Below are 13,014 nucleotides of genomic sequence, written 5' to 3' on the forward strand. Positions count from 1 at the left end.
AAACTACATCCGCCATGTTGACATCGTCACTTAAAAAGAGCCGACACGGCTGCCTTCCACCATTTTTGATTCTGACAGCTCTTCCGTGCCAGTCCCGCTGCCTTATGGGATAGCGCAGTGTCCATTGGTTCCAGAGTCTTGGCGGACGCAGTAGGACATCCGCGTATTTCTCGCCTACTGTGTTATGAATACTGTGAATTCGGACATACTAATCCTTTGACAGTAGCTTTTCACCTACTGTATAGTAGGGTTGTAGAGATATTTGGAAACAGCTATGGTCTCTTCAACTCTGAGCTCAGCAAGTGATGTCAAATCAACATGCCTAAGCACAAAAGACAAACATGGCAGCATCTACCTACCCTCACCCACCCTGCCCCGCCCCGCCCCCACAACTTGCAGCTTCAATGCACAGAGGGCGAAAATGACATCATTCTGAGCTCCTAATTACCTCTATTGAAGTATATAGGATGCAGAAAAATGTCTATAATAGATGAATTTACCAGTTAATTTAAGCTAATCACAAGCCTTATACAAAATCTTACAAAATTTCACACATGCTTTCAAATATTCAGAACACTAAGAATATAGCTCAAATTAAAGATAAACTAAACAGATGCAAAAACACACACTGTGAGAGCTCTCCGGTGAAAATGAATTCCTTGTTCTTTTGTTTTGTCTGTGATTGTTACACCGACTGCACACACTGGGAATTTCTGTACATTCCGTTTTTTTTTTTATATATAAAATTCAATTTAATTCAAGTCAGTGAGCACAACTTTATGGAAGCCATAAGCGGCCATGCATTATTATTATTTTTCTTTGTTGTTTTTGTTGTTGCAGGATTGACCACTTCCACATTAGTGTCAGACACTTGAGAAGGGGACACCCCTCTCTCTTAATGTGGAAATAAAGTCCATCTCTACAGCAGGGAATTATTACACTTATGATGGCAAAGATGCCAACATGCATGTAACACCAATCCCTCACACAAAGCACCAGATTTGGGGGGGGGGGGGGTGGATGAATAACGCATGGCCACTTAGGGCTTCCGTACAACCTGGAAAGCTGGCCTATTCAAGATGGCGACGCCGGTGACGTGTCTGAGGTGTTTACCAGGTCAATGGGGTCAAAACCATCCACTTTAGAGCGTTCGCTTGCGCTATTTTGAAATGGGTTTGAATTCAACTATGCCAACTGTGTAAGATAAAATACTGAGATTTTTTAAAATGATGTTCCTTCACTTGTTGGACATTAGACGTTAAATCGGGGCTGTGGTCTGGGACGTTGTTGTAGTTACAACACCCCTCCCTGCTCTGTTTTGGACTCTTCCGCGTTGTCATGGATACGAGCAAAGCTACACAGACATGGCTAGGCTGGTGAGGTTTTACGGTCAGATGGAGCGCATTAAAGAGCAATATTTGATCAGAAACAGGTATACTCAGAGACGCAGAACACTTTTAAGTGTTAAGTGTATGAGTTTTTGTTCGTTACAGTATGAGATTTTTTCAGTTTATAACTAAACTACTGTAAATCTGCGGTGTAATAATAACCGAATGGCCAGGAAGGCCACAGTCACACAGTCATCTGGATATGTTATTGAACTGATTAAGCTTTTTTTAATTATTATTAATTTATATTATACAGAAATGCAGAAGAGAACAGACTGCGAGAAAATGCTGCAGCAGTGAAGATTCAGAGCTGGTTTCGAGGCTGTCAGGTGCGAGCCTTCCTCAGGTCAGTGTGTACAAGATAAGTTCATTATTTTACTTTAAAAGATATTAATCCATTGATAAGATCAAAGCAGGCCTCTTTTCTTTCTTAATATTGTATATGTTTAAGCAATATTTTTGTATAAAGTCTTCTATGGTGTCCTTCCATCTCTAAAAAAAAAACTAGATTTCCCTCTCTATTGGGGGTGGGGGGGGGTGGGGGGGGGTGGGGGGGGTGGGGGTGGGTGGGGGGGGGGCGATGGTTGGTGTGCCTGGTGTGCCTGGTGTGCCCTGTGATGGACAGGTGTTGTGCATGCCTTGTCGTTTTTTAACACATCTACATATAAATACCAGGAAATAAAAACTGAAGTTCTAAACTCTCTTCTCATAATCACCTTTTGATCTCAAACCCAAATGTCTTCAGTCTACAGCAGAAAGAAAGAAAGAAAAAAAAAGATTTGGCCTTGCCGTTCCAATAGTTTCGGAGGAGAATGTGTTTCATAAACTGAAAAAGTGCAATTGAAAAATGTGTGGTGATAAAATTTAAAATAGTTTTTTTTTCTCCAAGTGCTGGTGGTCCATTACAGTGTTTTCATGAGCGTAAAGTGCTGTGGACAATTGCTGCCCCCCGAGCTACATTTTCTGTGGCCTCTGCATGCTAAATCATTGTCTATTTTAGTCTTTAGGCATAGAAATTAGCAATACCACTTGGTGCTCCAGCGGTGTAACCTCCATATATTTCTGTGCAGTCAGCAGACAAACTTCCAGACAGTAGGTTCATTTAGATTACTTTAGTTAATTGATCAGTGTGTTAAGTGGTTAATTAGGCACAATCTGAGCGCCTTAAGTGCAGTTCTTGGGTTACCACCTTCCCTATATACGCATTGATTTTCTGGGGTTATAAATGGTCTTCTTAAAACTGATGGCCACGTTGAGTTCAGCATTGCCATAGACATGCATTTGGAGGGGATCATTTTGATGAATGAATGCAAATGTACAGTTGTCTGAGAAGCGCCAACCATTTAGGGCTCTTAGGAGGAAGCTTTCTAAATGTTCCTTTCACTGTTAATATCTAGCACAGATGATTCATTTGGATATATTTTTGCAGCTATCTTCACCGGAATGCGACTGTAATACAGAAAACATGGCGGGCTTTCAGCGCACGCCAGTACTTTAGGCAAAGGGTAAAGGTAAGCTGTACCATTGTGTAATATTGATTATGTTATGATTACCCTCATTAACATTCAGCGGTTACAGGCATGCCATGACTTACACCTCAAGTAGGTTTGTAATTTGACAGTATGTATTGATTAGCTATGAAATGCCTTATCTAAAAGAGGCTGCCGATGTGGTGCACTTATTCCTCTTCTGACAGTCATTACATAGGTATTGTTTTATGTCGGTTCTTTAACAACCGACTTCAGAATTATTGGCACTCTTCAAGAGAACGGGCAAAAATTGTACTAAGCGCAAATATTCAAATATTACCTCCAAACAATTGGATAAACTATTTGCTCTTCCTCTTTTTAACAGTATAGTATTTTTAGTATTAATAGTATTGTTAATAGTAGTATTATTAATATTATTAGTATTAATAGTATTGTTAGGTAAGTGTGTTAAAATTAGACAAGCTTAGAAATACATGAAATAAATGTAAAACACACTGTCACCCATTAAAATGTATTATTCTCCATAACCATTAAATAAATGGTTCTTCAGAAATAATTGTTCCCTTTAACCAGATATAAGGCTTTAGGGTTTGTGCACATTTGTAAAATCACTTTGCCATCAATCATCACAGAAAGCCAAAGAGCTATCAACACAAAAGAGACAGATGGCTGTTGACAAGTCAGGTAATGGGTATAAAAATATGCACAGGGTTAAAAATTAATTACAGTAAAAAAAAAACTTTTAAAAAAAAAACTGATTAAGTCTGGAACAGTTGAAAATTTGCCATGATCACAGATTCAGAATAGTTGATTCCTATGGTTGCTGAGTTCAGCTCCTGATTTATACCAGGCCTCATTGGAACTGCAATTAAAATACATTATATGGCCAACAATTTGTGGACACCTAACCATCACACCCATATGCACTTTTTGAATGTCCCATTCCAGATGTAATCCCCCTTTGTTGCTATAATAATCTCCACTCTTCTGGGAAGGCTTTCCACTAGATTTCGTAGCATGGCGGTAGGGTTTTGCTCATTCAGCTACAAGACTATTAGTGAAGTCAGGCATTGATGTCAGGTGAGGAGGCCTGGGGTGCAGTCAGTGTTCCAGGTCATCCCAAAGTTTTTCAGAGCGCTGTGCAGGTCATTCGAGTTCTTCCAATGCAACCTTGGCAAAACATGTCTTTATAGACCTTGCTTTGTGCACAGGGGTATTGTCATGCTGGAACATGTTTGCCTCCATTTTCTCCCCGATTTGGTCACCTGCCAGTTCCCACCCACCAGCCAGCTCTCTCAGTCATACAACAGCTACCAACTGTTGAGGGTGAAGGCTAACACGTGCTCCCTCAAAGACAAAGCCACTCAGAGGAAACTGCTATCTACCCTCTTCTGGATACATGAGCCCACAGACACCCAGGATTGGCTAGTGTCGCTGTGATTGACAGGGAAGAGAGAGTAATGCCTTCCCTACCACCCAGAGACCAGGGCCAATTTTGCTCCCTTGGCTCCTGGCCATGGATGGCTTTGGCATCGTTGGGATTCGAACTTGTGATCTCCTAGTGATAGGATGAATGAATTTCTCCTGTGCCACTTAGCAGCCCTGATAAGGGCTGATAAGTTTGAAACAATTGTTTTTTGCACACAAATGCACTAAAATATTGTGTTAAAATAAGCAAGTATTCAGCATCCCCTTATGTTTAAGCTCTAATGATCACATTCTGTGTGTTATTTATTTAACATTGTGGCTCATTGTCATGCAGAGTGCTAATAGTCCTGAATATATTTAGATTGCTTATTATTCTATTATTTATTTTCTTAAAAGGTAATGCAAAATGTAATGCTGGAGTAAACTGAGTGAGAATTCTATTAGTAGTAGTAATCTGGAAGTTCTCTCAGGTTATTCTTAAATAGTGTTCACAGTTAATAAATCATATCCTTTCCTGTAGTGAATATTCTCTGCTATGGTTATGCAGTTTATTCCCCGTGGGGCGCCATTGATTATCAAACTCAGCATAGAGTGTTTTGCAATATATCTCCATTAGGTTCCAGTCTGACTAGCATAGATTTTCCTCAGCCATGACTACATTATGCATTAAGAACAGCCGTGTCCCTTCAATATGGGGTCTGACTTACCATTACTTCCTATCTCTCTCAGCTAGGTCTTTGTTGCTTACTATGTACATATAAAGCAGATTCCTCTTGTGCATGTTGGGAACAGGTCAGAAAGCCATGGTCCAGTGCCTGTAATGTAACCTTATCACTCTCTCTCCTCACAGACAGCATATTTTCTCATGAAGATGAATTTCTACAATAAGATGGCTGTCAAGGTAAATATATCTTCACTTTCTCTCAAGTTTATAATCTGCTGAAATCTACAAGCAGATCTTCTTGCCATTTGATAAGCATAAGTCCGAGTACAACTGATACGCATACAATGAAGCCGTTGTTATATTACAGCTTAACAGTGATAGTTTCTCACTAGAATGTGCTGAAGTTTCTACTGCATGAATTATTCCATTTACATTTAAAAATTTTTTATGGATTTTTATTACTTGAATTAGTTCAATTAATGAAAATGTATTAAAAAAATTGAGAGAAAAGAATGTGGCGGGGGGGTGGGGGGGGTTGTTGGTTAATTGTTGCTGTATAACAGTTTGCAATGGTTGAAAGTATCATATAGTCAAAAATAACACAAAATGTATGAAATTCCAATTACTGCATCTTCCAGACTATACGTTGCAGAGGTTTTTTTTGCACCTAGTACGCATGTACAAGTTAAAAGTTATATTGTCTAGAAAGGATTTACAGTTGTAAAGTGTATATAGATGGATGTAGTCAATCAAAATACATACACAAATTAGATCCAAGCATCCTTTGGGTGATTTATCTTTTTAATTATTTCTCTTGAAACATAAAATGTAATAATGAAAATAAGGTGCAGTTGTAAAATGTCTGAAATTACAACAGTTTTTACTTTGAATGTGAAAAAAAAATTCTAGTCTTTTTTTTTTTTTTCCTTTTTTTCTTTTTGCTATGTAGGCCTGTTTCAGTTCATGAATGCACATACCACAGTTCCATTATCACATGTTGTTGCCATATGGCAACAATTACAATTTACCATTTAACAGAAAACTCAAAATATACAAACTTGTTTAAATGACAAAAAAAAGAAATGTTAACTTATCTCAGATGGTGTTTAATATTTTTTTTTTTCCTTTAAACAATTTTGCTTTAATATTGAAAAATAAAACTTTGAGAGCCCTCTGAGGATGACCTTCACCCTTCCATGGAACTGCAAACAGCACTTCCTGGTCATTTGACCTGGCTTTTTTTTTTTTCTAGTTACATAGGAATATAGTAGTTTTGTATTATTGCCTAACAAAAAATTGGAGATAAATTAATAGTTGCTATATGGCAACACCATGCAGTAAAGAGTTAATGTAATTTTACTGATAATTCTTTCTTTTTTCTTTCTTTTTTTTTTTTTTTTAGAAAATATTTGTTCAGCAGATTTTATTTTTATGATTCAAACAATTTAGGCTTTATTCTTACATCATCGTATGGCTGTCCACATGTGGCAGACTCCAACCAGTAATATGCACCTATATTCGTCAGTACCATCATTGCATCGTTAGATACTCAGAAAACTCTAAAGAGAGTAAAGTGTCTGACCCCCCTCTTTTTAGTTTTAGACTTTAATCAGTTCCGCATGTTGTATTCCAAGACATATAAAGTAGAGGCTTTATATTTGAGTGATGCATTGGCACTTTTATAGGGCTATCAATATGCAATGAAATTGTAGCTTTACAATCCCATGTAGCATTTTTTTTCCCCCTGAAGTGAAACTTTACAACACTTACAAAACTTCACAGTTTATTGAAGAATGGCAGGTTCCCACTGAGGAATGATATTACTGTGATGTTTGGAGGGCACTGGAAATCAGGAATGAGTGGCGATTTATATATCCATTGGTGTGTTGAATGTAGGCCCTGAGCCTGTGCTCTATGTCCATTCCTGTTACATGAGTCTAACTGGAGCAATGGAGCTTGACCTCTTCCCAGAAGTCCCAGTGTGTGAGGCCAAAGGTCCTGGAGTCAGTTAGACACAAACAGAAGCAACTCAACAAGGCAGATGTGTTTTATAGCTCTTGTAAAAGAAGAGACTGTTATGTCTAGGAAAAAAAGGGAGTGTAACGAATATTACAGGAGAAATGTGAAAGTGGAAGAATAACTTGCAAAGCCAGGGTGTGTATATTGAATGCATCAAATTGATCATTTATGGATCTTTTTAAACAAGGTTGCGTTATCACTTTATTGTGTTTTTGTTTAGTGTTCAGGAGACCAAGATAAAGTGGTTATTGAGAAATGAAGGAAGGATTTTATCTCCAATATTACATAGCTATCCCCATGTCATGTCAATGCCGGAATTGGCGTCAAACTACAGTTCCCAGAACATGACGTAGCCTACAAACATGGCTGCCAAGAACTCTCTGGCTGTGTCCGAATATCATTACTACCCTACTAAGCTGCAGGCGAAAAGCAGTACGCCAAAGGAGTAGTATGTCCGAATTCGTAGTATTCATAAAACAGTAGGTGATAAATACCTACTGCATCCACTGAGATTCTGCAGTATGGAACCACTGGACACTGTGGATACTGCGCTATCCCATAAGGCAACGGGACTGACGTGGTAGAGCTGTCAGAATCCGCACCGCATAGTATGTTCAGATTGTATCCATGCATACGACTTATACTGATCAGTACATACTGTATAAACGGCCAAGCATTAGGTACTGAATCGAATGCAGAAGGTACTGTCACGGTATGTGATTTCGGACACGGCCTTTCACTTTCACGTTCACTTGATTACTGATCACAAACACCTGGACTCAATCACACAACCACACTACTTAAGGGCTCTCAGTTCACATATTCACTTCGAAGTATACACTCAGTGTTCCCATACCGGTCAATACCAAGCCTTTATATTTTGCTATGTAGCTATTCTGGTTTTGATCCCTGTTCTGGTTTTCTGTTCCTGATTCTTGCTTTGCCTCGTATATGTTGTTTGTTTTCACCTGAACATTGTTTCCTCTTCTTGATTTTTGCCCTATGCATTGGATTTGTTTGCAAGCGTAAATAAATCTTGAGCGTACTTGCACCTGTGTCCATATCTGCCTCCGTGACACCCCAGTGCTAATGTTACAGTCCACAGACACACATTAATCAGTCAGTTTATCAGGAAGTAGTCAGTTTCCCTTTTCCGTAACGCTTATCCTACACAGGGTCAAGGGGAAGGGACGGAAGAGCCTATCCCAGAGAACTCGGGGCACAAGGCGGAGGACACCCTGGATGGGTGCCAACCCATTGCAGGGCACAATCACACACACAATCACACACTACAGACAATTTGTATATGTCAATCAGCCTACAATGCATATCTTTGGACTGGGGGAGGAAACCGGAGTACGCAGAGTAAACCTCAGAAGAAGAACATGCAAACTCCACACACACAGGGGGCGGATGCGGGATTCAAACCCCTAACCCCGGAGGTGGTTTGGTTGTAGCTGTTTAACAGTAGATTTTTATTGGTTATTGGAGTGTTGTAATTGTAAGACACAGTTTTATCAATTACTATTTATTAATAGCTGTGCTCTTTTTCCAATCCAGCTTTACTTGCTCATACACATTCTTTACCAAAAGCCAATGTGTTAGCTTGTTAATAGAAACCAGTGTTTACAAGGGTGCACACATTTGTATTAGATCTAATTGGGCAATACGCATCATCGATTTTACTCGTCTAAAAGGTCAGCGAGAACTTGGATTTGCAGCACGCAATTACTTTATTTAGAATTATCTATTGACCGCTGATCAATGCCAATTTTCATTTTGTTTTGTTTTTGCCTTATTATTTTTTTTTTTCTGCTGCTGTTGTTTTAATCTCCTAATTATCGTGAAGGACATGTGTCCACTCCGGTGCAGGACTGCAGCACTAAAGTTAGAGTAATGCTGTCCTGCACACTTAGTTGTGTAACTATGTGTAACAGCAATGTCTAAACCTTCTTCATTTATGGCAGTTCTTTCAGTGTAAAGTCAATAATATTATTCACCTAACATTCAAACAGACCGTGATGCATTGTAGTTAATTAAAAACATTGGCATTGCACATGTACGGAAACCCAGTATGAAAAAAGTCAAGCGATAATGACAAACGATAATCCTGACATTTCTAAATGAAACATTTCCTCGACAGATACAACAGAGATGGAGAGGCCACTACATAAGGAAGTACGTTCACAATTACTATGAACGGAAGAGGTATTTGGAAGCCTTGGCAAAGAAGAATGAACAAGTCAGGTGGGAGAAAACACTCCAAAAATAAGACACATTATTTACCTCGTATTATGTTGTATTTTATATCGTCTTGCACTACAAACACACACACACTTTTTGTTTACACTTTATTTTCACATGTATTCTGTATTTGTACGCAGTAATATTACTAAGATTTAAATCCATGAATTTCTACAAAGATAAATTACTCCTGTAAACTGTAAAACGTACAGATTAGTAGCATGCCAGACATTGTTTGCCCATGGGTTATTCAGAAACGAATGTTATGAAATATTAATAAAAAAAAATTAGCCCCTCATTTCAGCCAGCTTCTGCATTAATAACACATGCATGCTTTGGGGCACACGTTAATGTGGCCAATATATTTTGTGGGAAAATATCTTAAGGGTTTTGCTAAAATTAAATGTAAATTTGTTAAGTGCTCCTTGGATCAGTAACTCCAGCTCCCACCAACGACACCTCCAGCCACCAGAGGCTCAACTCACTTAAGTGATGCTGCTTGCTTTTAATGGGGTTTCTCACCTATGAGTCACTTTCTCTAATGTGTATGAAACACTGAGGATTTTTTTTTTAATGGCAGGTGTTTTACAGTATCCCATTGTATTTGCTGAAAAGTTTGTAACACATGGACCGATATATTGACAATTGTAGATATTAGAAAATTGTATAATATTAGTAAAACTCAGAAGAATCTTGACATACATAGTAATAATTATGATCATTGTAAAAGAACAGAATTTCTAACTGCAATATATGTATATATGGGTGTGTGTGGGTGTGGGTGTGGAAAAGCAAAATGGTCAGATTGGTTCGATCTGCCGGTAACAATATACTCCTATATTATTTACTCATATAATCACTCTTTGCAACTGTTTTTACTATTACATTAACTATTTACTTCCCAGTTCAGGGAAAGCATCATTTCTGCAGTTTTCTCCCTCTCTCATCTTAAGTAGAATTAGTTGTTTATGTCTTGCACTACTCACTTTATAAAATACACTGGGGGAAATAAGTATTGGACGCGTCAACATTTTTATCAGTAAATATATTTACAGTCCTTCCATATATTACACATAACTTTATTTATGGACTTTAATGTTGTGAATTCTTTATATGTGCGGATTTCTTGAGTTAATACTGATGTCTGGTGAAAATTTCATGTGAATAACATCATTGGAAATATATTTACTGAAAAAAATTTTGACGCGTCCAATACTTATTTCCGCTACTGTATGTAGATATATGTCTATATCTACTCACTCAATAAATGATTGCACTGATTTTGTGAACCTGCTCCACTTTGGGCTTGGCCTAACCCGATAAGTGATGCATCACCCTTTAAGGTCTCTGTAACAGGACTTTAATTCATGTAGCTCTAGCGACCAAATAAATTATTCAGAATTTTACTTATGGTTCCCATTGAACACAAAGCAATTGGCTCAAGCTGCCAGTGACCCTCTACTTCCCTCCTCTCTCTCTCTCTCTCTCTCTCTCTCTCTCTCTCTCTCTCTCTCTCTCTGTCTCTCACTGCCAACAATGAAAGATCTCAACCATCCAAAAAAAAAAAAAAGAGAAGCATCCTTGCCTATTCATTAGCTGAGACTTGATGACAGGAGCCACTATGTTCCAGTGTCCGTCTTCATCCTGCCGTCCCCTCCTGTATATCTTAATGAAGTCAAGGCCCAAGTTCACTGCAGCAATTCCACAGCAAGAGTTTGTGCAATATAACACTTCATCATTTGTCAAGAAGACACTTAAAGTTCTGCTGCTTAATAAGGGCTTCCTCTGGGCTTGAGTAATTAGAAGTGAGCGGCTTGCATATTTACTAAATGCGGAGTGTCATTGCCACCGTGGCCTGTTTCCCGCATGAATTATTTCTCTATCTGTAATAAACAGCTGGGTAATTATTACAGCCATAATCAGATAAATGTCTCTCCACGATGTTGTACCAAGGCAAGTCTTTAACTCTTCAGCAGCGTAGGGAGGGAGAATTGATGGACTGCTAGGCCACTTTTGTGACTCTTGCATACCTTTCAAGGACATGTGAAAAGCTGGCTTCGTTTACTTAATGTATTGCAAACCTTTGCAGAGTGTTTAAGGCAAGTACCTTATCATAGTAACAATGAACTAATTAACGACTGTGGAATGCAAAAATATTGAAACACTTTCAATTTATGGTCAAACAGTCAAACTTTTATAATATATATATAAAAATAATGTACTCAGAAAATCAAAAATAAAATGCACAGTCTATACTTATCACATGGTTAAAGAAATGTAAAAGTGAAAGGCTTATGGGAGCTATGTACAGAATTGTGGGTGAAAACCCTAAAAACTGCTTGGTGTAACTTGAAGAATCGGCAGACCCTACTACAAATTTGTTCAGAGTTAGAAGTGTGTATGGTGCGCGCATGTGTTGTGGTGTAAGGACACACAAAGGTCATCTGTGTGAGCTGCTCCCGTGTCTCCCCACTGGTCCATCAGCACTAATGAGCTTTATGTGTTTCCCCATCGCCTTCCTCAGACACAGATTGAGATCCCCTCCACGGTTACAAATCTGTTTGGCTTTTGTCCACTACAGTGCAATTAATAATAAGTGTGAGATATAGGTCAGCAAGGTCACACAGACTATAGTACCAAACACACACACACACCAAAAAATAAATAAAAAAAATCAGAACTGGATTGAAACTGCATCCAGCAAATACAGAAATTTCAGGTCGCCATGCCAAAATATAAAATATTATGTGTCCTAAATCATGACAATTATTATGTACAGTAATGTATCATGTACCCAGTATTGTCTGTATTGCTAATAATGAAAGGAAGCTGCTGTATTAAGGGGGTCGGTAGGATATTGCAGATGAGATCAAGCTAACTGGTAGATTTCACTCACCATTAATACAGAAGTCCATTTCCTGCAGACTAAGATGTCACTATTCTACATATTTCATTTTGTAATTTAATCTTCTGCTGGGAGAGAAGGGTGGGGGGCAGGGGGGGTTCTGCAAAAGTGGTGATTTTTAAGTGTCAATATACTCAGTTCCATAATCATATGTAAAGTGGAATGATAATTGAAAAAGTGAGAGCTCGGTGGAGGAGGCTGCTGAATGACTGCTCTCTCTTTCTGTGCAGATTACATTAGAACAGGGAGCAGGTTTTGTTGTTGTGTGTCACATTTTGTTGTTGTGTGTCGCATGTGTATCTATTCTGCCATGCTACCAAACAGCTGTGTGTATTTCTATTATAACATAAATACAGATTACTGTTGTGCATGTTTATATGTACAATAATTACATTTTGCAAACATGATATAAAAAAAGTAGAAGAATAAATAATTCATGAAGGACTATTATAGTGTTTTTTCATGTGTTGTTGAAATTGTTTCATTCTGGTTTTTTTTTTTTTTTTTTTTAAAGGAGAGAACTCGAGGAACTAGCAGAGCACCAGAAAAAAGAGAGAGAGCGCATTGCCATGGAGAGAGAGGAGCAGGAGAAATATATGCAAGCTCAACGACTTCACTTCCTTCTCAGCACCAAACAGGTCAGCACCAAACACACATGCACACGCGTACACACTAAAATCTGTTCAGGTTCTAAGCATTAATGTTTACAGTAATTGACTACCAGGACTCTTGAGAGCAGAGTCAAAGTAAGAAAGACACAAGTTGTGTTTTGGTGAATAAGTTATTGAGGCAGAATATGGCATCACGTTAGAAGGTTTTAGACTGAGATCAACTGCTGGTGTATCAGACAGTGCAGCTGCAGCGCAACACACATCT

The 13,014-nt window shown here is 38.4% G+C and overlaps 1 protein-coding gene across 5 annotated transcripts in view; it reads left to right on the forward strand.

Annotated features, from left to right (window-relative positions):
* Nucleotides 1-1,107: 1,107 nt before the first annotated feature.
* spata17 (spermatogenesis associated 17) overlaps nucleotides 1,108-13,014 on the forward strand; it is a 33,932-nt gene continuing 22,025 nt past the window's right edge. For 2 of the 5 annotated variants that reach the window (XR_008386808.1, XM_053633250.1), the window contains exons 1-6: nucleotides 1,108-1,432; nucleotides 1,645-1,734; nucleotides 2,818-2,899; nucleotides 5,157-5,207; nucleotides 9,133-9,236; nucleotides 12,653-12,776. Coding sequence is in view for 4 of the 5 variants with exons in the window: in XM_053633250.1 (XP_053489225.1) it covers nucleotides 1,365-1,432; nucleotides 1,645-1,734; nucleotides 2,818-2,899; nucleotides 5,157-5,207; nucleotides 9,133-9,236; nucleotides 12,653-12,776 (519 nt within the window). In the remaining variant the exon portion in view is untranslated. The remainder of the gene's footprint in view (nucleotides 1,433-1,644; nucleotides 1,735-2,817; nucleotides 2,900-5,156; nucleotides 5,208-9,132; nucleotides 9,237-12,652; nucleotides 12,777-13,014) is intronic. The other 3 variants (XM_053633251.1, XM_053633253.1, XM_053633252.1) reach the window with 2 other exon arrangements.

The sequence above is a fragment of the Ictalurus furcatus genome, chromosome 9 (assembly GCF_023375685.1).
Source record: "Ictalurus furcatus strain D&B chromosome 9, Billie_1.0, whole genome shotgun sequence".
In the NCBI taxonomy this organism is placed as follows: Eukaryota; Metazoa; Chordata; class Actinopteri; order Siluriformes; family Ictaluridae; genus Ictalurus; species Ictalurus furcatus.